The sequence below is a fragment of the Scomber scombrus genome, chromosome 13, assembly GCF_963691925.1.
Source record: "Scomber scombrus chromosome 13, fScoSco1.1, whole genome shotgun sequence".
NCBI classification, from domain to species: domain Eukaryota; kingdom Metazoa; phylum Chordata; class Actinopteri; order Scombriformes; family Scombridae; genus Scomber; species Scomber scombrus.
Genome location: NC_084982.1, coordinates 2,448,119 through 2,475,221, shown reverse-complemented (window position 1 = coordinate 2,475,221; position 27,103 = coordinate 2,448,119). Strand labels below are relative to the sequence as shown.

The following is a 27,103-nucleotide window of genomic DNA, read 5'->3' as shown; positions in this document are numbered from 1 at the left end:
TATTTGCTTTTCTTTGCTTAACAGCACCGGTGACGTGGCCCTGCTGAACTGCACCGCCATCACCAACACGAGCAACGAGTCGCTGAACGACAAGAACCCGGTGTCTGACAGCATCCATCAGCTGGCAGGACCCGAGCTGAGGGACGAGCTGCCCAAACTCAAAGGTGGAGCTAGGGGGGAAGAAAAAAAAAGGGTTCAATTTTGAGGTCGAGAAAAGTTCCGGTTTGAGCTCAGAGACGTTGAAGCCTCTAACCTGGAGGCGCGGGACAAATATCAACGTGTTCACCGGCGGCTTTACATAGAAACGACCAAACACATGATGATCAGCTGCTCAGCTGCAATTGAATAAAAAGGGTTGTAAAATGCCAACACTATTTTGATATACAACGTATTCCCTTTGAGAACGGCTCCACAGCTGCTCCGCCTCAGATACACAAAGTGGAGCTGTGTGGAAAACTGAATTAAAAAAGTTTTTAAAGTTAGACGAGAAAATCAAATTATCGATGGAAGTGTACAAGATACTAATTTTAGAGAAATGACCCTCCAACAGTCTGGCATTATTGCTGGAGAATTCTAATTTCAGCTGGGAAAAAAACACTTTTATTTGCAAACATAAGAGGTGTAATAACCCTAGTTTACATATTATATAATTGGGTCAATTCTGGTGTTTTTCTTTTTCTTTTATCACCTTTGCACTAAATAATAAATCCGCTTTGTGTGCGCTTTTTCTGTGCAGGATGTCGGACAGGAGAGGCGAAGCTGACCAAAGGCTTCAATCTGGCAGCCAGGTTCATCGTCCACACGGTGGGACCAAAGTACAAAGCAAAGTACAGGACGGCAGCGGAGAGCTCGCTGTACAGCTGCTACAGAAACATCTTGCAGCTGGCCATGTAAGAAGCAGCCATCACTCAATCTGTCATATAAACATATACGTCACTGCTCAATACGTTTCAGCTTTTCCTTCTTTTCCCCTGATTTTGTTTGACGAACAGTATATCTGTCTGACAGGTGCAAATAAACAATGAATTAATGAAAGCCGCTCAAAGCTTATTAGTTCATCCTCAGAAAATGCATTTTTGAAAGATTGCCGGAGTAAACATCATAAAAAACAATGTTTGGAGAAAAAGCTGCATCTGTCTTTGCAGTTGATTGAAATTTATGAAACCTCACGAAATATGTTATCTTGTTACAGCTGTAACAGTGTAGAAGGCAGTAATTCAGAAGTGAAAAATAAGGGATTTAAACCTTTATAGACATACGTATAGGTGACCTCAGAGAAGCTGTTAGAGCCTCTCAGCCAAGATGTTTTTGTTCACATCTTGTACTTGTGGTGATGAAGGTTTCCATTCGATTATGCCACTTTTAAAAGCTGTAGCATTGAACCAGGTTTATAAAATCGCTGCAGGAATTTTCAAAGTCATACAGGCAAAATATCTAATCATTCTTAAACCTGCACTGCAGAATTTTTACATATTAATATATTTTGTCAGTTACATTCAAGCTCTTGCCAAACGAGTTCACATAGTGCTGATAAAGCACACCACAGCCAAATAAATCTCTCTCCAAATATAAGCTTGTAACTTCCAGTTAGCTCTCTGCTAACTTGAATGGGAATAAAATAATTGAATCGAGACTTTCCAAATGTTATTGATCCAAATGGATAAAATTCTGATAATGAAACGCACCATTTTGTCTGTGTTATGTGATGCTCAAAACAATTTATCAACCGTTTTACAGCTACAACAGCAGTGACAGACAGAGTACAGAGCAGCATGTGACATAAGTGTTGTTGTATTTACTGTCACTGCCAGAAGAGGGAGCCAAAAGCCCTGCACTCCAGCTTTAATGTGAAATGTTGTTTAATAACATATTTTTCATGTAAAATAAGATATTGCATATAGAGTGATGCAAAATATATTGATATGAATACATTGTGCTCCACTATAAACAATTTAAATGATGAAGTACTTATATTATGTGCAGTTGTCTTGTGTTCAAAGAGAGACGGGGTGTTTTCATGTGTATGTGTATGTGTGTGTGTGTAAAGCGTCCAACTGTCACTAGTGTGTGTGTAAATGTGGTGGGCAGTATGTGATAATGTGTTGGGGGGGGGTTTTTTTGCCCACAGAGAGCAGTCGATGTCATCTGTTGGCTTCTGTGTCGTGAGCACGACCAAAAGAGGTTACCCACTGGAGGACGCCACACACATCGCTTTCAGTAAGGCACACACACACACACACACACACACACACACACACACACACACACACACACACACACACACACACACACACACACACACACACACACACACACACACACACACAGAGTTATCTTTAAGGAAGACATACATTGACATACACAACTTTTTATTTGTGAGGTACAAAAATACACAACTTGTAAAAAAATTATTAAAAAGCCCATTGATAGAGCTTTATCAACTCATGTATGTCTCTCAATCACATGCAGACTCACATACTCACAGATAATTGCTCTGAAAAGTAATAACACAGCACTTAACTGGAGTTCCTCGAGTACACACACACACACACACACACAACATGGTTATATGCTCCAAATTAGATCAACAAATTCTGCAGGCAAACAGACGCACCTTTCACTATAGCACACACTTAGATCTTTTATGTCTGGCTGGCATTCAACATAAATAAACCGCTCACATAAGCACATGACATTCTGACATTCTGATATGATCATAATCTGATGATGGAAACAGTTAAAACATCTGTGTTTCAGATGAATGCAAACGCTTCACAGATCCAATGACCTCAACCTCCTCTTGATGTGATGCATCAGATCACATTAACAAAATGTTCAGTGGAGACACAGTAGGCAGCTATCGCCACATCACTTAGCATCTGACTAGCTTTAGAACAGGGTCAGCTTAACTGGAATTGGTTGGATTTTAAAACAAAGCTGTGGGCTAAGTTGGACCTGGACTGGATTCATGATTAATATGTTGCTTATAAGGAGCACAGGTGATTCAGAGGACCACTGCGTAATGATGCATATTCATTCCCCTGGTTCCATTTTTTTAAGTATGCAGATTTGTTTGGGGTTTTTGTTTTACTGTAAATGAATCCTATTGGGTTTCACATTGTTGGTCACATATAGCAAACAATTTGGACTTTTGATGTGTATTCCTCACAATTTTTGTAAAATTTTCTTAATTAATCCAACAACAAAAAAAGAAGATAATGAAAATAACCATTGGCTGCAGCCCTAAGTGTGACCACTTAAACATCAATCCTTTTATTCTTAAATGCATTGCATGTGTTAATCTGTAAGGTAATGAGTGTGTTTTGTTTGTGTGTTAACAGGAACAGTGCGCAGGTTCCTGGAGAATCATGGGAACAGCATCGAGGCGGTGGTGTTTGCAGTGTCTGATACAGAGGAGGTTTGTAGGACTTCAGTGTCCATCTGTGACGAGCTCCCTTTGTTTTACAGTTTAAGTAACTGTGAAGGTGTGTTTGGGGGAAAAAAGGGTTAATATCTGGTGTGGCCTGTGTGAGTCCAGACTACATACACATATATATTATTTGAAAATATCAGTAAATTATATTAACGTGTCACTATGTGACATGATTTCTGGGAGGCAAAGTTACTTAAAGTGTTAACAAAAAAGGAAGTAGCAGTAAACTATATAACAATAGCAACGGGCACATTCCACAAATAGTACAATAGTGCAAGGCCAAAACAATGCACAATCATACATTAAAATGATAAACTCAACACTTAGTTTTACAAGAGCACCAGTCAAGATACTTCTATTTTGCATTTGTATAATACTAATTTTTTCCATCACAAAATGATAATATCATCTTAACAAGTTGAATCTTTAAAAAAAATGTCCATGAATTTGAGAACATCTTAGTATTTGCTATGTCCCCGTTTTGCTTTTGCTGGCATGGACAAAACCTGATGAGTCATTTTATCCCAGCATGATTTGACAATCTTCCAAGGAGCTTCTTGTGATGTCACAGCATGATCGGCTTTCTCGGTCCTAAAGGGCCCCCCCATAAATGTTCAGCGGCTTTGAGGTCAGATGACTGTGGAGGAAAGTCCAGGACAGTCAGCACTCCTTGATCTTGTTTGGTCTTCAAGTAGTTCTTGTAAAGCTTTGAGGTGTGTTTGGAGTCATTATCCTGCTGCAGTATGAATCCTTCTCCACAAATTAGACGGTACAACATGTCTCTGAAGAATGGATATGGGTATAGTCAGTACAATGCAGGGGTCCAACTCCAAGTCAACCCCCCACCCTCATCTCCTTACAACAGTCTTCTATCACTGCCATTGATCTCAACCTTGGATTTATCAGTAAATAGGACTTTTTTCTAGTCATCCACTGTGAAATGCTGTTTTTTTTAGCCCACCCCAAACGTTTGGCCTTGTTTCCCCTTCCTTAGAAGTGGTTTAGAAACTTTCTCAGTCTCTGAGTCCGCTACAACCCAGCCTTCTTTCGACAGCGCTTTTGCTGATTGGAGTCTTGTTTTCTTTATTTAGCAAATTCTGTATCTGTGATGAAGTTGCTTTTCTATCTCTCAGAGAACTAATCTTGATGGATTGATCTTCTGATTGTGTGGTCACTTATAGCCTGCCTGATTGTGCTTTGGACACAACCGATCCAGTTTATGCAAAGTGTTTGAGTTCCAATGCACTGACTCCTTTAGAAACCTTTACTATAGCCGTGATTTCACGCTGACAGAGCCGCTCTTTGCTTAGAATAACAATTTGACTTCTGACACTTTCACTTAGTTCTGATGCAATGTTTCCCACTTTCACAAAGCTACTTAACAAAGATCTGCTATTTTTAACCCAGCCTCTGATGAGTAGATCAAATTCACCTGAGTGTCATCTTAATAACTCACGGAAATGTAACCTTTTGTACAAAGTAGTTAACTGCTGACCTAGAAACGGTGCAGAATATTAAATATTTCTTCTTTATTTTACATGTCAAACTTTCTATTTTGTCCAGGTTTAAGTGGATGTCTTGTTTAGAATATACTGAGGGTTTAAAGTTCACAGATTTAAACATGAATACTGTGTGTGTGTCTGTCTGTCTGTGTGTGTTCCTCCAGCCGGTGTACAAAAAGTTACTGCCTCTGTACTACCCTCGTTCCGAGGAAGAGGAGAAGGCCTGCCTGCCTCTCATCCCAGCTGACATCGGCAACTCTGAGGGCGAACCCGTCGTCCCTGAGAGACAGATCCGCATCGCAGAGAAACCAGGGACCCTGGAAGGTACACAAGTTCAACCCAAATATGTTTATGCATGATGAGATAAGAATGTAGAAAGAACACTCAGTATCAACCACTTTCATGTCAGCAGTCTATTTATAAGAGAGGGCATCTATTTTAATCTTGGAATCAGACCCTTCTTGTGTTAATAGTAGATAGATGAAGGTCAGTTGATGTGCCTGTCTGGATGTAAAAGCAGAGTGAGAAAAATAAACACACACAGGTGCAACTTAATATATGTATTTTTCTCTCCATATCTGTCATCACTCATCTCACAGAGACAAAAGAGAACTATTTTTTCCGTCAGTTTAATTTTGGCCTGAAGCTAAAGATTCAGATTCAGAAGATGGGTCTATGCTTTTTCTAATTGTTGAAGTGTCAATGGCACAATTAAGACTGAACTACAAGAGTATTTAAATAGGTTAATAAGATGATTAAACAACAGCACATTCTCTGTCACATTAGATAAAATGGGCTATTCCTTCTCTGCTGGTAAAGAGAGCTACCAAGTCAGTAAACCTGTCAATCAACCAGTAATTCAGTCATCAAACCACACACTCAGTCAGCCAAACTGTCGATTATTCAACCACTGAGCAGGTTGACATATTAGCCAAAACAACAAACATAGAACAATGGAGACCAGGATAAGTATACAATTCTGATGAGGACAATGTGTTGGAGCTCAGTGATTCACCAAGTCGGTCAGAGGAGGTGGAGGAAGAGTGTAACAGAATATTTCTTAACTGTGTCATTGGAACATCTGGCTGCGTGGTTCCTTAGCCCACATTAGTACCTTCACACACACACACACATACACAGACCTTGTTAGCAAGCCCTGTCCTCCTGAAGGACCTCATATGTTCCTCAGAGTATCATCTGCATATCATCGAGTTCCAGCCTGACTAATACAGAGCAGGTGGTGTTTTTTGGTTGGGCTTTTTCTTTTTTTAATGGTGTTGTTCTGAACTTAAGGTTTGTTTTACAATCTGTTGTTCTTCAACAATAAGTGTTACAAAGATCTTTACAGATTGTATTTAAAAGTAATATATACACTGAATTGACATGAGCTTCAGCACGGTTTTGATACTTTAAATGCTATCCTCTTATTCCAGATGTCGGGCTGTCAGCATCGTTGTAGCTAGTGTGACAGTTGTAAGTGTGTAAAATGTGCAATGAAAGCTGCTTTTTGAGAATTTTAAGGGTTTGTCCTTCCTGGCAAGATGAAAAATGTTCTTTCTGAATCCTTTTAAGCTTGAATGAATTTTGGCCTGGTCAAGGACAGAGGAAGGAATCCAACTATGAACAGACTATTGCTCCATTGGGAGGCAGTTTAAATTTAAATTAATACTTGAAGCATTTTTTTAAATTCTGGATATGCTAATGGTAAATGCAAATGATTATTAAAAATTGCTGAACCAGAAATCAGGGACATTATGACAACTAAAGTTCATATCAAACTCCCTTTCAGGCCTTAAACCCTCATATACTGTATTTTACATGATCTCTCTAGTTTGCCAACTTGTGCTTTTACTTGCACTTCTATTAAATGTGAAGTTTTTGATGAAAAGGCTTGTGAGAGTAACACCACCCATATGTTAGCGTGTGTTTGTGGTTTCTATGTTGAGCGTGTTTCCTCCATTGACCTCCAAGCTGACGTCTGCTGTCATGACACTTCAAGGAAGCAAGATGTGGTTTCGGGGTGTTGATCCAAAGCAAGCATGCTGTCATCAAGTGAAACCCAATAACAGCAAGCTGATGTATACACACTGACAGACAAACACGCCTATTTGGATAGAGATAAAACGCGTGGACATTCATACGGCAATACATGTGGTTGTGGGGAAACAAGCAGAGAACTTGAACTTTGGTCTGAATTCTGCCCTCATCATCATCTGTACGTTTTTTGTAGATGATTCTGAAGAGGAGAGTTTGGAGTCGGATCTGGGCCAGGTTGGGAATCATGCTTTCGCCCGGATGGAGGGCGACGTGGACAAACAACGCAAACTGATCCTGCAGGGCCAAATGTCAGATGCAGCCATGCAGAAGCAGCACCAGAGGAAGCAAGTGTCCAATCAAACTTTCACACGGAGTCTTATCTGATGAATACTAGCATTACCAACATTAGCATTGGCTTTCCTGTAGCAACACTAGCTTTGACATTTTTTGCCTTTTATTTAAAAGCTGACCGAAGAGACAGACAGGAACCTAGAAAGAGAGCGAGGGGAATGCCAATCATAATAATTAGTTCAAATGATTAATTGTAGCTGTTTGACAAGTGATTTTAATGCACAGTGTTAGAGCATGATTAACGTGCATTTCTAATAGCAGAGATCTTTTACAGCTCAAACACTAACCCACAGGAAGCCTAGTGATTTAAAATATAACCAGATTGACTTGACTGTTTTGTAGTGACGTTTCTTCAGAAGGAGCAGTTCTAGTGTTTCAGTTGCATGTCCAGTGTGTAATCAGTTCTGTTTGCTGCAGCCTTGTAACCATGAACCACAAATTAAAACCACTTCTGTTTGTTTCCCTCCTGCAGTTACAACCGCTGGCTGTGTCGAGCGAGAGCAGAAGATCTGTCAGACATCGCTGCACTGAAAGCCTTATATCAAACAGGTGTGTGTGTGTGTGTCGGACAGAGAGTGAGAGGCACTTATAAAGAGAAATGGCATATTGGAACTTTTCATTTCCCAATGTGAATCTTACTTCTGTAGTTTAAATTCAAAACAAAACAATGCAACAAAAGGAGCACAATTACAGAAGTGTGTGTTGTGTGCGAGGCTGCTTGCGGGTGTTGGGTGATCCTGAAAGAGTTTTATTTCTTTTACCTCATTAAACACATCACTGGCAGGATAAAGTCACCCATTTTCTCATTATTGGTTTGCAGGATTTAAAAAAAATAAGGCCATTAAATGAAATGCAGCATCTCCATCTTCTTTCTCTTTACATGCAGTTCACTGTCATCTCCAGTAAGAGGCAGTGTTGTGATACATCGTTGTCTCATTTGTTCATGGTCATAGGTTTGAAGTAATATTAGAAAACTCCTGCTGCATTGTATGACCTGCTTTGTCAAACTGGCTAGCAGCCAAAAATGGATGTCAAACAGGGATATATTTAAACCCTTCTGAACCTACTGACCCCACCTTTTTCTATCGGACATACCTTATTTATTTAACCTTTATTTAATCAGGAGAGTCGCACTGAAATGAAAAATGTCTTTTTTTAAGGGAGAACTGGTCAAATAATTACAGACAGAAAACACAAAAAGAGACAAATATAAAAAAAAGAAAAGAAAAACAAGCATAAGGAAACTTATATTTCAGTTGGGTCAAAACATTAACATACTAGGGAATCAGCCTCTAATTTTTCCATTTGGGATTTAAATTTGTTTATTGAGATTAATTTGTTGAGTTTCAAGTCATTCTGCACTCTATTCCATGCCTTTTTCCAATTTCTATACAGACATTTGGGACAGAAATCATAAAGAAGTCCTGATCAATGCAAACTCTCTGGAACTTTTCTGCATTATTAAAAAAAACATAGGTTGTATAGAAGATCAATAATTGCCTTATATATAAAAGTACCAACGTAAAAGCCTATGCGGGTGGTCAGAGCAGGTCATTCTAACTAAGAGTATAACTCACAGTTGTGAGTGAACCTAAAGGGAGCATGACAAGCATGTGTGTCAAACATATCAATACACTGAGCAGAGGTATGCATTCATAAAAGATCGCCATAGTCCAACACAGGTACAAAAAGTGGCATCAACAAGTTGCTTTGTACATTAAAAATAAAACCCCCAGTTTTAGCTTTTTCACCAGGCACTGCACATGTGGTTTAAATGTGAGGGAGTCATTAGCCAAAAAAACCAAGGTATTCATAAGAGTTAACAACCTCTGTTTCACTTGCCTCAAGGTTGGCCACCAAAGGGATTTTGTGGTCTATTCCTAGAGTTGGTGAACAACATAGGTCTGGTCTGATCTGGTTTAAGATCAAGTTTCATCTTAAGTGGTGTACTTTGGATAACAATAACAGTATTTTCCATGTATTCAATGGCCTGTACAAGAGTTGACACACAGCAGTATATATATAATTAGCATCTGCCACATTTTGACCCAGATTATTTATATAAATAGTGAATAAAAGTGGACTGGATACAGAACCCTGTGGAACACCCTTGTTGACAGATACAATATCAGAACATTGATCAACAGATGTAATGAGATCTCTTACTAAGGTACTTTAATGTTGTTTTCTACCTCCACTGCAGATGTGATGGGACTATGTTTTTTTGGGGGGGTTTTTTTATTCTGACTGAGATGTAGATAAAATATTGTTTGTTTAAACAATTCAATATCTCCATTGTGTCATGAACAGCAACAGAATCCTTAATAACCAAGGAAGGGGCAGCCTGAGAGTTATTGCTCACAGTAAAATGATTTTATGGTTCTCCAAAACCTGCTAGGGTGATTTAGATTTTCATTGGAAACAGACAAATAATAATCAAATTTGGTTTTCTTGATTTAAAAAGTAGCATTTGTTTCTTAGTTGTCTAAAAATAAGCCAATCTGACCTGTTGTCTCTGCCTTAACTCAAGCCAAGTTACGTTCATCAATAGTATCTTCTGGTTCAGAAGAGAACCAGGTGTTGTCCCGTCCCTTTACACTATATCTCCTGAATGGAGTATGTGTATTTATGATTTGCTTAAAACCCTCATTAAAAATGCCCAGACTGTCTCAACATCAGGGATCTGATGTCAGCTCTATTCTACTCAAATTAAAATGAGACAAGACGTAATAAAACCCCAGTTCATTAAGATTCATCAAAATTCCTTTTGACACATGGTTTCAATTTAGGGACCTCAGTGTTCCTGTTAGCATCAACCACAAAATGATCTCTTAGGACATTGGGAAAAAAAACCACCCAACAGCTGAACATTTATGAGGAGCATTAGTCAGAATCAAGTCAATTAAAGTGGGCTTCTCAGGGTATTTAAGATTTGAATGAGTGGGTCAGTTAATCAACTGGGTGAGATTGATGGAATCAAAGAAGATTTAAAATCATCAGATACTGGTTTAAGTCAATCCCACTTAAAATCACCAGCTGAAACAATTTAGCTGTAATTTAATCTGGGTGAAAGATTAATCAAAGGCTGCAATGCATCATTTAAAGCAGATAGAGGCCTATGACACCCAACAACAGTTACACAGAGGCCCTCAGAAATGTCCACATTCAGTGCCAGATTAATGTAGACAGATGGACAGAAATGTTAATTTTTTCTTAAATAGCTACACCACCACCTTTCTTCTATCCAACCATGTCAATATCTTTATCACTAACTGATTTTCTCAACCAAATTTCAGACATTACAACAATCTCTGTATCTGTTGATTTGATCCATACTCTAATCATATCCATGTTGGATAACAAGCTGCACGCATTGAGATGAACAATATTTAGACTAGATTGATTTAAAAACAGACGGAATCAATATACTGCAGCTCAGGGCTAGCGTTAGGCTGCATGCTTACCATATATAAGTAATATTAGAACAATCAACAATTTTCAAGGCATTTCATACATTAAATCTGATGGAGATCTCTCATTGAACACAGAGTAGGTATTTTAAGCCAGATGGCTTTAAAGACGGGTCAAGTCTCTGGGTAAATTTCATGATAAGTTCATGTCCTGTGCCAGCCGCTCTGGGGTTTGTACCTATTGTACAACAACCACAGAGGAAGTGCATCTACAATCAATGTCGAGCGAGCAAAACACATTGGTAGATCTACTCACCCGAGAATAAACACTTGCTTGTACCTCCTACACAGACAACGCACAAAGTGACAAGAAACGCCCCTGTTTCTATCCACAGTGTGTGTATGTGTATATATATGTGTGTGTGGTGAGTGCACAGCAGGCCAGTGCTTAAGTGAAGATGGGGAGGGGGGAGGGGGGAGGAGGAGGAGATGTGGTTGCAAGACCAGGTGGAGAGACCAGGCGTGGTGGAGACTGAGAGACACAGTTTTCCAGACCCAGGAGAGTTTGAGAGATAGATTCAGAGGATTGGAGCAGATTATACCCCAATTAGACGGTCCAGGAAAGAGTGCAAATGTACTATGTAAATAGTTTGCCTTACTTCGGTACAAATGTTAAAAGAATTAAAGACTTGTTTGTCCGCTTCACCTTGATAAATTACTTAAATGTTTAACTGATTATTGTAATTATTGAGAAAAAGCTAAATTGTGAAAAATAAATAAAGCACAATCATGCGCTGTGACAACCAAAATAATCCCTTACCGCTTGATTAAAAGAAACACTGCGTCATTGAGCGCTTTTCAAGAAGCTCTCCAGTTACCAGGTTTTGGTTGCTCAACTCTGCAATCAACACTGTCGGTTCATTTGCCAGTGTTTCTGTGTGAGAGGAGTCTGATTCACTGTGTGCTGTGCTGTGACCTTTTGACCATGTGTCTATGTGTGTATCTAGGTGTGGATATGTGCGGCAGAACAGTGATGGTCGTGGTCGGACGAAACATCCCAGTGACCCTTATTGACGTTGAAAAGGTAACGTGCTGCACTCACTGATAGATTAAATTATATCAATTAAAAAAAAATAAATAAAAAAAAGACTTAAATGTTAGATTTGATCTCATCTGTGTATTATCTTAATATTATTCTTAGATGAATTGTTCATGTACATGTTTCCTTCCCATCACTTTTGCAGCAGTTGGGGAAACAACAAAGACTTTTTTTTTGCTCTTGAGAAGCTGCAGCATTTATTAACTGACACACTGAAGCCTGTACTATACTTCTAACCTTTCCTGCTGCTCGCTCGCTACGTACACACATTAACACACCGCCCTATTCTTTAAAAGCAACTCTACTACTCTCATAACAGTATCTTTCACATAGATGTGCTTTGAAGAATGAAGAGAGGGATGATGACTCAAAACGATTCTATGGTAACGTAGGGTGTTATCATGTTTGCAGAGTGTGCAAGTGAAAATCATTATATTATCATTGATATTAATTATATGACATTTTTGCAGCTGTGCTCACATTTTTGCAGTGTGTCACAACAGAATGAATATAGGGGAAACACTGCTTATTTAACACTGATCCAGTACCGTATTCAGAGTTTTAAAAAAACAACGTAGTTTACCTTGTTGAACACTGATTATGGCAAAGAAATGAAGGTAAATAAATGTATTGTTTGTAACCTATTTCAGACAAATACAGAATATGCAGAGGTTTTTATATTCAACCCCACCAAACACTCAAACTTGAACCAAAACTAAACCTAAAAAAAGATCAAACCTACTACACTGATATCTGGTGCTTTATTACTTTTTAACTGAGCTCCGTTCTCTGCCTTGGGTTTTGAATTTCGTTGTATTCTATACAATGACAATAAAGGAATCTATCTATCTAACCGTGTAGATTTACATTTTCAGGTACTGGTCTGGAGTTTTGATACTGATAATGTTACCAAAAGTATTCTTTCCATTCTCTCTCTAATTCTCAACCTACTTTGAGAGTTATACACATGTTTGTCTAGAAATTAAGCAAGACTTTTACCAAAAAATGATTTCAAAGATAAGGCTGGTTATTTTCTATATTTTTCTTATTTTCAACAAATCTCACGTGCAGAGCCAAACCAACAATGAACTCATTAGGGAATCGAGTATTGTGTGTATCCAGAGTTCGTTGTATCTTATTCCTCTGTGCTGTGAACTTCCATTGTTCTTCAAAAACTACCAAAAACACGTCCGTGAGCCACATGGCTGCACTGGCCCGACTGTTCCTTATCCCCAAAGAGTATGGTTTAGAAACAGCCCAAAAGACTACCAGTTACCAGATTAAATTCCAAGAAAATTTCAAAGAAAAACTTGTTTTGTCTATTTGTGTGTGTGTGTGTGTCTGTCTGCAGGCCCTGCTGTATTTCATCCATGTGATGGATCACATCACAGTGAAGGAGTATGTGATGGTGTACTTTCACACGCTGACCGGAGAGCACAACCACTTGAACTCTGACTTCCTCAAGAACCTCTACGACATCGTCGACGCCAAGTCAGTGTCACATTTTACACTCCTAAATGAACTGAGCCAGTAACTGATATAATTAATTAGATTTTGCACCAGTGATTCTATATCACCGGACTCCAATAAGAAGACTCTGAAGCTGTTATTGCTTTAACCTCTCACCCACCCAAGGGCAACGATTTTAGTGTCCCGTGCTCTATTTTCTGGGTTTACACTAGAATTAACGTCATTTGGCTAATCCCACTGGCCACCCATGTCTCCAGTGTTTAACAGTGTAGAACTGCATGTTGAACATAAAGCGTGAAGGTTTTTTTCTTTTTTTACTACAGATACACACTTTCTTAGAAACAGGCTCCAGATGGATCAAAGGTCTTGACAGGATTCAACATCACCCCGGTGTTTTCCTTGCTTCTCTGTTTGTAGTAATAAGACATCAAGTCTAGCCTAGTGCAACATCTTAATAAAACGTAAAAGTGCAGTAGGAGAATGCTCTCATGCCTCCTCGGTGTGTCTGCTGCTGGATCTGATAATGTTAACAGAGCTCAGCATCTTCTGTGAGGCTTGGCCCTCATTTTGAGCCTTTTTTTGGCCTTCGTTTGGCTCTTGCCTTGGTTCTCCTCTGACTAAGCTGACTTCTGCAGATTGAAGTTCAAATACATTGCTCATGCTACAGTATGACACCACCAACGCTACAGTGTTTAGACTTTGGGTAAAGCAAAACGAGCTGTGAAAAGCTTTTGGAAATCTGGCGGCCATCTTTGGAACAGGAAACACAAACTTGGAGTGTTTTTTCTCCCTGTCAAGTATTGGCTGTGACTCAGCCTAAAAGGAAAACTTCAGGATTGTTCAACCTTGAACACTATTTTTCCATCATTTTAGGTATAAGTGACTAAGGTGGACAACAGTTTTTGATTATGGTATTGAGAATTCAGCGAGAATGCTTCAGCTGGCATCCATGAAACGGGCTGCAATGTAATCATATGGGGGCGATTGTGCACCATCAATGTACGTCCACTAGAAGTGCTTGTTTTTGCCACAGACCGGCTCAGATTGTTACTGTAAGTGCCTGACACATTGGTTTGTGTATGTCCAAGGCTGAAGATGGCTCAGCGTCTGTTCATGCTTGTTCATATTGTACCATTAGTCACAATTACAATTTGAGATCACAGTTAAGATCACATTTTCTTAAAAAAAAAACTAAGCACAATGACAAATTCTCCCATGGAAATGAAAGAGGAAAAACCAAAGAATGGAGGCAGAAAGACAACAGGACTGTCATGAAAGACAGTGAACAGTGGCGGTTACCTCAGAAAAACTCCTGGGTTTCCTGCAGTCGCTGCTCTCCTGAGGAGTGAAGAAGGAAAATAGTTTCTGTAGAGTGGGACCTGTTGCTGCCAGACTCGACAATCTGGAAGTGTTTACGGAGTAATCCCAGCTGTGTAACTACTACAAATGGATTTAAATCGTTTATCAACATTGTCATCCTGGAGACTTTCACCTCCACAAAATCAACTGGACGAAAAGAGCGAGGCTGGCGAATGCTCAGCTACACATGGTGAGAGAAATGTGATTTCAACACACGACTGCGTGACTAATGTTACTTTCTCTAGCAAGATCAGTCACTGGGCCATCCACAGCCTCTGCCTCGCCCTTTGCAGTTAGCCATAACGCTGCTACAGGCGGCACAGTTCTTGTGTTTAAATCTACTTTCGTTGTCAGGCACTCGCAAGAACAATCTGAGCCTGTTGGTTGCAAAAACAATCTTTTAGTGAACGTACATTGACGGTGCGCAATTACCCCATACGATTATATTGTAGCCTTTTTCATGGCTGCCAGCTGAAGAGCTCGTTCTCGGTACTGGATCAATTTCAAAAACTCTTGTCCCCATTAGTCACTTGGATTTAAAATTATGGGAAAATAGTGTTCAGGGTTGTTTCCCTTTTAATCCGATGGTTTTAAATTTGAAAGCAGATTGTTTTTCTCATCCAGATTTGGACAGGTCTTTCATACCTAAAGAGTAATTGTTAGTCATTATAGTCATTATGTTGGATTGTGAAAGCATTAAAGATGAAGATCCCTCAGTGTTTCATCTCATCACATGAATAGAGACTTCAGAAGCATTAACTTGCTCACACACCAGATTTACTAACTTTATTATTTATTTATTTATTATTCTTGATAAATACAGTATGAGGTCAGTACCGTGTCTTTCATGACAGACCATTGCTCTTCAAACACCCAACAGATGCAGTCCAGAATTTCTCCTGGACCCGAATCGAAAGTCCATCGAGAAACTTGGAAAATTATAAAGTACACCGGAGGTTGTTATCGTAGTGCCTACAGCAACATTATCACAACAAATACTTACACACATGGAGTCAGATGTTGTAACCACGATCAAGCCTAACATTGCGTGCACCTCTGCCTGCAATCAGCTGTGAGGTTCATCTCACAAGGGTGAGAGTTTTCATCAAGCTTAATAGGAGCCACGTCTTCCAAATGAAAATCTCCCAAGTTACACCTCCACAAGCAGTGAAATGATCACAAAGGTTTTAAACAAACTGTCAGGTTTGCCAGACAAATTTGAAAGAGAACAAACAGAACAAAGGCTAATGCTGCAGTTGTTACCCAAACTGTTGCACGGACCCACTAAGCGCAACAAAGAACCATTACCAATATTTCATTGGCGCTCTCTCTCAGTTTTATCTCCAAAGTAAAGTATTTTAGATCATCTTCGACAAACTGTTGGTAAACTGTGGCCTTTTTTTAAATTTTTTTTTTTTACAACCTTTCCAGTTGTTTAACCACGTGTTTTGGTCCCCTGTTGTGCTTACATGTTCCCAGATCTCAGCAATTACTTGTTAATATCTTCAATAACCAATAAACATTCATAACCCATTGTATCTTTTGCCAAAATGAGGAAAGTTTCGCCCGAGTTGAAAACTACCAGAATGACCTTTTTAATATATAATTCACTGTGAGCCAAATATACTTTTTAAAGCAAGACAAGTTTACTGCAAAGCATGTGTGCTATAGACAAAGACAACAGATACAAAATACTGTTACAATTTGGAAAGAATCATTTTGTATTTGTCTGACTTGATATTCAAGGGGGAACTTACAGAGAAACTCCAGAGCCCACGGTCTTAATAAGCATTTCTAGTTCTAGTCTCTTTCTAGTTTTTAGTAACCACAACCAAACAAGCTTCCTGTGTTCGTGGGGAACTCCATGAAGTCAATTTGTACCTTTCAACCCTCATGTTCCTTTATTCATAACTTCCTGAGACTGCTCATTCAGTTGGTCTTGCCACACCTCACTTTACCCTTTTCTATCTGAAAAGTCCAGTCAAGAGTTAAATTAGTATTCAGTAGTTGCTTTTCTTTAAGTGGTGCACTTAAACTTCAAATGTAGGCACATTTTCACAATGTTTCCTGTTTATTTTAGAAGAAAATATCATCCAAAGATTTCCAAAATCTCATGCTGGCATTTCAATCACACACTGATAAATTGGAAGAAAAGAATGCCACACAAAAATTCCCCATTCATACAATCAATGTTGAAAATGAATGAAAACAGCTTCACTCAGCTTCCCTTTTCATCGGAACATGAAACCTCATTCAGTCATGAACGATAACTATGACTGTTTAAGAGCATTTTGCTGATTCACAACAGAAAGTTGTAGCTCAGGGTATAATGACAACTACTTTTAAAATGTCAAGGTTATTTAAAGTTCCACAGACTCTCTGCAAACTTTGAGCCTTGGCATATAAAACCTTACTAATGAGAAGATGGACTGGTAAGACTGCAGTTTGGACTGGTTTGAAACACAGCAACCAACCGAATTAAATGTTTTTATTTATTTGTAAAACTTTTTAAAGATTTTTTTAATGCCTTTTTTTTTTGCATTCATTTGAAAATGTAGAGAGAAAAAAGACATAGGCTTGGTAGTGCTCCATGTTTTGGTGAGCAGTCTGCTTCTTTATTCCATGATTCATTTTTAACACAACTTTAGTGGATGGTTATAAAGTATATAAGACTCCTTACAGTATTATGGGGCCACAGGCAGCTCAAGTAGGAAACAAACCATTTCCTCTGGTAATTGTTGAGCTTTTTCTGTCCAACAGGGCAAACTACACAAATGTGTTTTAGTTCATGTTCACATTTCATAGAAATACATCTTCCATCTTTAATGTTATCAAAGGCGTATAGTTTTATACTTTACCCCAACTCATTTCAGGATGTGTAATTCTGAAGCAATTTTTCTCACTTTGCCCTCTCAAGTAGTCACTCTTAGCCAGGCAGTGTTGATCTACACAGGCACTGGAACCACTAACCCTGGCCAGGCATGTCAGCATGTTCAACCCATCAAGCTATTGATTTGCTACAGATGCATCTTGGCTCCAGACGACTTAACCAGCAGACTGAAGCCAAACATAAAAACAAAAAAGTTTCCAGTTCTGTCTGGCTGTGTTGAGAAATGTTGATTACTTTGTCCAGGAGACAGACGAGGTTGTGAGATTGATTAATATTTTTGGCCCCGTAGGGACCGGCGCTGGACCAAACGAGCAGCCGTACGTCATGCTTTAGAACTCTTGATCCCCCCCCCCTGAGTTAGTTTGCCCACTAAAAGATTGAGTCTTCGCTCTTGGCTGACATTTTGTATTCTATGAACAAATGCATCCTGCCCTAGCCAGACCACCACTATGTGTGTGTGGCATGACAATGCAAATTGTTGTAAATGTGGCGGATTATTGTCAACACAATGTACTGCCATGATATGGACAGCCAAGTCTGCACTGCCAGTGCTGAGGGAATTATGACCTGTTTATAAAAGCTTGCCAGTTACTGATATTTAAAAATAACTGCTGATATTTATGTTGTGATCGGTTCGTAATAACACTTTAGGTAACTTCAGGTTCATTGGCGTCAGGAGTGGATGAGATTCACCCTGAAGCTCTGGATATTCTGACGTTGCCATAGTTGAGTTCAGGTCGGTGGCTCCCATCTTTAAAACAGGGAGGCTGAACGGGTGACTCCAATTATTAGGGAGTCATCTGCTTAACTGGCTTATACCGGTTTGGTGACCTCAGGATTGCATCTGTGTTTTTTTGCCAGTGGTGTGGTTTTGTTGCTTCATTGGGCCTCCAGCACACACTGGGGTGGTTTGCAACCAAGGGTGAAGTGGTTGGGATGAGGGTCAGCACCTATAACTCTGAGGTTATCTGACTTTGCCAGAAAACCTTGGATTGCTCTCTGCTGGTTGCGATTGAGTTACTGCCCCAAGTGAAGAAGTTCAAGTGTCTTCGGGTCCTTTTCATCAGTGAGATTTACGAGATTGACAGGCGGATTGTGGTACCATCTGTAGTTTTGGCCTCACTTGAACCAGTCTGTTGTGGCAGAAAAAAAAACAAAAAACAGCTTGATGTGAAGGTGAGACTCTCAATTTACCAGTCTATGCTAATCCTCACCTCTGGGTATGAGATCATGGAGACAAGTGATGTATTGATTTCTTCCTAGACTGGAGGTAAACAAGCTCTTCAGTTCAATTAATGCAAGTATCGAGAGCCTGTGAGTAAGCCACATCTTCCAGTGGTTGGATGTTAGCTTGTGGCATTGGTACAACAGGAGGTAAACTAAGCAACAGGTGTGTTCATGCATGGATTGACAGCCCAAAAAATCTGGCGATCAACATTATACGAATTGTATAATCTATATTCCTGGGTACCTTTTTTACTAATCTGGACAATCTGATATGGGAATGGTGCTGGAGGAAAAGCCAGGAGGTAATCTATCTATTACTTTCAATAGCATCAAGAAATAAATGTTGGACAAATGTTGGTAATTGTGACATCATGGTGACGCTGAGGGGAAAAAGGGTAACCTCAATACCTCATATGATTCTCTGGGGACCATGAATGTCTTTACCGATTAACGGGATGTCCAATATTTGCCAAAATATTGTAATTCTAGACGAACCTACAGACAGATCGTCTCTTCTTTAGGGAGATGATTAATGGCACTGTTAACTGATTGCTGGATCCACTGACATGTTGTATTAAAGCCCCAGAATAGATGGTTTGATCAAATGCAGATGTGACAGGTGGTCTTTAAATGGAAAATCCGGTGTAAATGTGATGATATCTGTACATGTACAGCCTCAGAAAAGCTGTGCTATTGTTCAGTCTGGTAAAAAAAAATTAAAAATTAAACTTCACTTCATGCAGACAAACTAACGTGGCAGCTATATTTGTTAGATTTCACTTAATCACATTTTAGGTCACATTTATGCAGAAGTAGAAATTTTGTGATGCTGGACTCCAACCGAGAGACAACCGGCTGGGCTCACTAATTGACCACCTATGTATGGTTTGGAACCATTTTTGAGTTTTTGCAGTTTACAAATCATTAAATAGTAATCAGTGACATTTTTATATATTTTAATATCTTAAGCAGCGATTCATGTTACGCAGTAATGATTCAACTTGTATAAAGTTCATTGGAGTCCTCAAACTTTTTTTTACACTTTGGTAGCTTTTGAATGCAAATTAGTATGTTTTTGCATTTCTGTTTAGTTTGGAACAAAGATAAGAGGTTGACAGTTAATATTCATGAGTAGCCATCATCAGTGTTGAATGGACAAGAGATAAAGGTGAATGCACATACTAAAAGTCAACCTGACAGAGCATTTACATGTCTTTGCATATGTTCTGCAGGATATCATATAATGTTCTCTGAAGACAGTTATTCAAGATATTGCCAAGTACATTGGCCTCAAGCAGGTTGCACACACTACAGGTTGGTGTGCTGTGTGAGAAGTCAAAGGGAAGGATAATGTTTGCTTTTGAGTGTGTGTGTGTATATATAAATGTTTCCATGCTGAAGTTGTCTTTTTTTTGGGAGAACACTTCACACCATTGGACTCAACTACAGTGACCTCACAGTTGTCTTTTATTTCAGAAAATTCATCATTTTCTCTTCATCTTAGTCCCGTCCTCAGTTTCGCTAAATTCCTCACTCTTTAGCTTTTCGTCTGTGTACTATCAAATTGGTGAGTCATTGTCATAATAGCTTTAAAGTATTCTTCCTCAGGTCTTCTGTTTTATGTATTGCAGGTTTAAAAAGAATCTGAAGGCCTTCTACTTTGTACATCCAACATTTCGCTCAAAGGTAAGATTGTGACATATATATAGAAATTGATATATTATATATTATATATATTATGTATGTATATTCAGGCATTAAGACAAAGTAGTATAGTAGATGATTGCACATTTTCATTCATACATTTTTACTTCATTTATGGCTTTATGTCAGGATAGTCTTGGATGTAGACAACCCAAATTTTCACATATCAAAGGTCTAGTAAGAGTGAGTTAAATGATAATACATTTGAGTTCCAAAACCTCAGACACGAAAGATGTGATGGTCCAGTAGTGACACTGATGTAAAAGTTCAACAGCGAGTCTAAACCATTTAAAGGAATGTTCCACTGAAAATCTGCATTATTTGATGTCCCGACACTGTGTGTATTTAGATGCTAATTCAGATCCAAATGCAAAACTAGAACTTCTAAATATTTTTCCGTTGTTAAAGTAACAAATCCAGAGGACTGTACAGTCTTGGTGGAGGTATGCGCTCTCACAGTGTGTTCTGGTTTATGTCTTTTTGTATTGTTGTTTACTGGAATTTCAGCACTTATTGCTTCAGCGGCCAAATCCCTCTGTGATCATTAAAATTTCATTAGACCTCATCTAGCTCTGTTGTTTTCTCAGAAAAGGACGTTTAATCCTGCTTTTGTTGATATCTTGATAACATAATCATTTATACACCATCCGTAGCCAATTAAGTAAGTAAAAAAAGAAGAAAGATAGCGAGAGGAAATAAGAAAGGAATTCTTATTTCATCTCGCTTTCTTCCTTCTTTTTTTTCTGAAACATACTAGGTCTCGACATGGTTCTTCACCACCTTCAGTGTGTCAGGGATGAAGGACAAGGTCCGTTACCTGGACAACCTGCCGCAGCTCTTCACCTGGATCAAACCTGAGCAGATCGACATCCCTCCGTTCGTCTTGGATTACGACGCACGGGTAAGCAGCAAAACACACACACACACACACATAGATCCATAACACACAGACGTGTAATTGTAACGCTTATTTTTCATGTTTTACTTTGTATCAAGGTTTCAATGCTTATCTGTGTCAATTTGCCATTTTTTTCAAATCTATCAATTAAATTCAAAAATCCTAAAAGTTGTCATTTTGAAGCAGAAAGTTGCTGATCTGAAATGAACATTACACGGACGGAGGTTTAATTCTCCTCTAATTCAACTCTCAGCATTTCCTCATCTTGATTCAGTCCCTCACCTTTAAGATTTAATCATTTTCAGATGTGTTTATGCCAGATGGAAGTCAAAGCTGTATCTGCCAATTGTCAGGGCTTGATCCTTTCAAAAGCTTTGTAAACAGAAACACTATAAATTATGATACGATTCACTTTTTTTTAATAAGCAGTTAATGTTTTTTCTGTAATACTGTTATAGTTTGGGGAGAGCTTAAGATGAACCACCTGTATTTTCTTGACAGTGTGTTTTACTAAATCAACTAGACCAGATAAGTCTGGTTCAGACCAGACCTTTGACCCCTGACTGTCTATCTGTAAACAGTGCTTGAAGTTCTGTTAAAAGCTGCAAAAGACACATCCTGCTTTCTGTAGGTCGGTGAGACGAGGGGAAGCATTTTCAGGATTCTACTCAATGCTTTTTTTCTTACATTTGGTGGTGATGCAGTTAGTACAGTTAGGTTCAATATATTGATCATATTTAATATTCAGTTGATCTGTGGAAAACTTCTTCTGGAAGGTAACCAATCAGAATAGAGTGGTCTCATCAGGATGGGGACCTTAAAGAGGCAGGAGCTAAAACGGCTTGTTTCAGACAGAGGCTGAACTGATGGGCTGCATTAAGGGTCAGTATGAGTTTAAGTAAGGAGGGGTTGGGTTTTTTAAAAACTGTAAATCATGCAAAGATATTCCAGCAGAGCTGCAGTTCTTACAGCAGCTTTATTCTTGTGCACTGACCTGTGAGAAGAAGGAGGATTGAAGAAATATTTAGACCACTGGGCATAGAGCTGTGACTGTTCTGAATTCAAGCCAGCTGTTTAAAAAGAAATATGTCAAATAAGGACATCAGAAAGTCTGCTTTCCATGCCCACGTCTCCACATTTGGATTTCTCATGTACTCTGTGATTGGCTGGTATCTGACTCCGTATTTTGACTTTGCGGTGATATGTACTTTTTGTTGGATGCCGATTGTCAGGCATTTGGTCGACTTGACGACTCAATGTCAGGGACTTCATTCGATAATGACGGCAGTTCAAAAGCAGTGAAATCTATACTACTGGAACCACATATTCCATTTAGGAAAGTTAGCCTACATAGTCTATTGCAATGTATCCATATTGGGGAAAAAATAGTGTACCACAGTCATGGACCAGCCTCTCGGTCTGCAGTCTCCCAGAACACACACCATATCTTACATAAGGTTAAGATTGTATTACAGATAGAGTGTAATACAATGATTTTAACAACCTTAAAGCTTCTTAAAGGAACAACTGCTGCATATAACAGTCCTCTGTAACAAACACACGCACACACACACACACACACACACACACACACACACACACACACACACACACATACACACGTACACAAACACACACACACAGAGTCCCATGGTATTTCACTGTGATATAGTGACACCTGTAACACTGATAAGCAGCGTGAGAGAATGACAGGAGAGCTTGAATTTCCACTGAGTTCAGATAATTGTAGCTTTCCTGGAAAGTGTATTGAAGAGATAAAGAGCACAATCAGCTTTCTGAAGGCCTCCCATTCAAAGGCACCAATCACCAAGAGAGATGATGTTTCATCAAACAGAAAAAAAGTAAAAGCTCCCATTGCCCACCTTTTTTTTTTGTTTGTTAAATATTTAGTTTCTTTCGTAATCCTTTTGCCTGCAGTCAATTTGGTTGTCATGGTTACAGTCAATGGCACGGTACCACAATTGTAATATAGCAGATGTAAGTTTGCCTGAATGATGCATTCATGGGCAGTCCTTTGTTTGGAATTGGATGTCCACTCTTGATGCTCAGCACTATTTGCGGCCCCTCTGCCCTCAGGGTCGACCACCAGCAATAAGTCAACCTGTGGGGGAAAAATGATTTCACTGCTTGACAATTCTTGATAAATTCAGCATAATGTCATTTTAGCAGCACTAATTCCATCACTACAACTACAGAGTCATGCAATACTCACCGTGCTGCTTTGAGTTTATTTTCGGTAACAGAAATACTGTTTTTATTCACTAAATGAATCCAACTGCTTTCATTTAGCTGTTTTTTTTTAGCATGGTTAAGTTACCGTCAATGAAACTCAACACTTTTGTTTCATATAAAAAGTGCTGGCATACAGGCGTATGCCCTGTGGATTATATCCAATCCAGGCATTTTTGCCTCTTGTGATTTGTGATTTTTATCTTCTTCTCCATCACAGGTGAATGGACCGTACCATCCCTCCCAGTCTTCCAATCTGTGACCGGAGACCGATCAAACGTCGCTGTCGGGGTATCAAGGTGGTGGCGGCCTGTCAAATGGAAGCCATTCTTGGACATTATGTTGCCAGTATGGTCTGAACTGCTTACATCTTCTACAGGATCTGATCCACAGTGGGGGTACTCTCCTTTTGTTCTTCCAAAAGGACACAATTAACAGACACAGCCCGCGTTTAGAAGCATTTTACGTGGCAGGCGGTTGTATCTCACTCACCACAAACTATTTGTGGATCTCATATGGTTTCTGGAGTATGCCTTACACCTAGAGTTCCTATTCAGCAGTTTCCTTAAACACCCCTTAAATATGAAGTGTAATGTCAAGCCTGACAGTTGCTCAAAGCCGTTTCCATTGTGCGGTCATATCAGACGTCCTTCCCCATGTCTCACAACACTGCAAGACTTTTTCAAACGCTGGAGTAAGACTTGGGAAGATGACGTCTGTCTGGATTTTCACAACATTTCTGTCTATATTGTACTACGCTGCACTGCAGAAACTCTGGATCAAGAAAAGACTAATGCTGCATTACACTCTGTTGAAAGTTGGAAATTCCCACCTGGTCGGTTGTAAAAATAACTAGTTTCATGCGGTCAAACTCTGAAAACCCCAGGGCTATCTGGGAGGTTGTCTTTGATAGACAAAAAACAATGGTCCTTGTGCGACATCTAACATGGAATGTTACTCTATGTTAGCTAGCTAGGTAGAATAGAGCATTAACTGTACATCTGAAACGTATGTGTATCTTTAAATTCACACAAAGCGTATGTGTGGATTTGAGGTGGCACGCTGAAAATGTTTTTTAAGAGTCGATGTCAGATATCTGCATCTCAGAAACCTCCTTTTTCTTTCTTGGAGTCGTGTCTTCACAGGATTTTTTCCATTGCACGAAGTTTGTAATTTCGCACTCATCTGGAACACAGCAGGGGATATATGTTGTTGCTAGGCTGGTGAACCTAATCAAGGATACCAACGCTGAAATAATTAGTCAATAAATAATTTTGTCAATACAAAATTCAGCTGCATTTTTAAGAATCAGTTAATGGTTGAAGTTATTTAACAGGCAAAAAAGTTTCTCACATGTGAGAATTTTCTATATTTTCTGTATTATGTACATTATTGGAAACTGAATACTTTTGGGGTTTTGGACCGTACGTCACACAAAACAAGCAATTCAAAGACATCTCCTCTAGGAACTTCTGCTGGGCATTATTCACTGTAGTTTATTAAATTTAAAAATTAATACAATAGTTGATTATGAATATAACTGTAGGTTGTGGCCCTACTGGTAAGGTCAGACATGAAGTTCTCTTCTTCAATGGTACTGCCTGCTTGAGCAAGGCTAGCCTTTGTAAAATACAACCTGCTTATCAGGCTTTAGGTCCTTGCTGTCTGCAGGATGCGTCTTATAGCTTTAAGCCGACGGTTCTCAACCAGGAGGTCCGGACGTGATGAAGGAGGCTATAAGCAACATTCTCTTTCTGCACTAACTTATTATCGTGTAATTGCATCCACAATTGTAATTTATGTCTTGTGAAACTTCAGCTGCTTTGCTTCCTGTTTATTCGTTGCTTGAACAGTTCAAATGCCAAAAAAAGAATGAAAATCACTTCCTTACAGCAGTTGGCACCCTCACATGAGGAGGAAAAGTACATTTAGCTGACTTTTCTTTTGCCCTTGCCAAAAGAGTTTAACTTTTTTTGTGCCTGTTTGTTAATCACTAATTTTGCTTTTTTTTTGCACAGTTGGTTCCATTTAATTTGTTTTTTTTTTCAAAATGCACAAGTAGTTTAATTTAACTTGGACATCCAGACTGGGAAGGTTTACCTTATCTATTTGCAAATCAAATGTACTGAACTAAACTTTGAAAACATTCCTGTAATTGTCCAAACCTTCGAAGCAGTTATGATGTAGCAAACCCCATCTGTCTGGTAAACAGAGAGGGTAACACTATCAAAATAAAAGTAGATTCTGTTTAACTCAACTCTGTCACCGTTGGAAGAAATTTCACCCGCGTGTTCTTCTGTCTTGACCATGTCTTCTCCGATTGGCCGGGCTTCCACACACCGTCAGGAAACTTCAAGTGCTCACTAACAATAGATACTGTATCAGCGATTAAAAAATATCCTGTCCCAGTCAGACAAGTCACATGACACTATCATACAGAATTCAAATAGAAACTTGAGGCGTACATGTTGTTGGAGTTTGTATAATCAAAAGGGGAAATGTGCCGTGTCGTTACTTAAAGACTTCTCCAGAGATTGCTGTACTCATGTACGTTTTAAATCAATAAACAATCGATCACCCTGTTAGTAAAATCCAGTCAAATAGATGTTGATCCTGTAATCAACTTCTAATGTCTTTATATCTTATTTTCTAAAAACAAATGGAAGAAAAACATCTAGTGGGGTGCGATAACTCAAAGTAAAATTGCATGAATGAAACAAGAGAGTTTTCCCACCTTGCCTGACCAAATATCTCAACCTGCTTTTAGAAAAAGGAAGATTTGAAGAACATGACACATAACAGAGTTGTTTAAAATGTCATAATTACTACTATGAAATGTCACTTACTGTTCTCCCTTCAGCTATTTATGAAGAAGAACCCAGAAGAGCTGCTTCAGATCAGTGAAATCATTAGCATACATTTAACTATCACAACTGCGATCATGTCAGAATGTATATAAACAATGAGCCAAATTTTGACGTCTTTGAAATGTACATTAACTTTTTTATTCTTTCAAATTGGTGAATGGAAGTTGGTTGTGCATAAGATTTACAGTCTAAATACAGGAAGTGTAAACACCAGTGATGTCACTGTTGGATTTCTTGAATTTTTTGTTTTTTTTACACACTGATTAAAATGATTTTCCTCTGTAAATGTGTTTTATTGTTCAGTTTGTTTTTTGATTAAAGGCTCTGATTTTGCCCTATTAAAAACAATTGGAAGTGTTGTGGAAAGGTCCATCCATTCATTTCTGCCAGTTATCCAGGTTGTGGTGGCATTAGTCTGAGTAAGGAAACCCAGACATCCTTCTCCCTAGCAACATTCTCCAGCTCCTCCTGGGGCATTACGAGGAGTTCTTAGGCCAGGAGAGATATGTAATCCCTTCGACATGTTTTGGGTCTGTCCTGGCGTCTCCTACCAGTTGGACATGCCTGTAATACCTCTATAAGGAGGCATCTCGACTAGGTGCCTAT

General features: G+C 39.0%; 1 protein-coding gene across 1 annotated transcript in view; it reads left to right on the top strand.

The window, feature by feature from the left end:
- The window catches only part of gdap2 (ganglioside induced differentiation associated protein 2), a 33,187-nt gene extending 6,374 nt beyond the window's left edge, over positions 1–26,813 (top strand). The window contains exons 3-14 of the mRNA XM_062431369.1: positions 25–164; positions 737–890; positions 2,129–2,217; positions 3,342–3,418; positions 5,100–5,259; positions 7,166–7,316; positions 7,796–7,872; positions 11,741–11,817; positions 13,184–13,323; positions 20,410–20,464; positions 21,240–21,383; positions 23,851–26,813. Coding sequence (XP_062287353.1) covers positions 25–164; positions 737–890; positions 2,129–2,217; positions 3,342–3,418; positions 5,100–5,259; positions 7,166–7,316; positions 7,796–7,872; positions 11,741–11,817; positions 13,184–13,323; positions 20,410–20,464; positions 21,240–21,383; positions 23,851–23,892 — 1,306 coding nt within the window. The 3' untranslated portion in view covers positions 23,893–26,813. The remainder of the gene's footprint in view (positions 1–24; positions 165–736; positions 891–2,128; positions 2,218–3,341; positions 3,419–5,099; positions 5,260–7,165; positions 7,317–7,795; positions 7,873–11,740; positions 11,818–13,183; positions 13,324–20,409; positions 20,465–21,239; positions 21,384–23,850) is intronic.
- Positions 26,814–27,103: the final 290 nt, after the last annotated feature.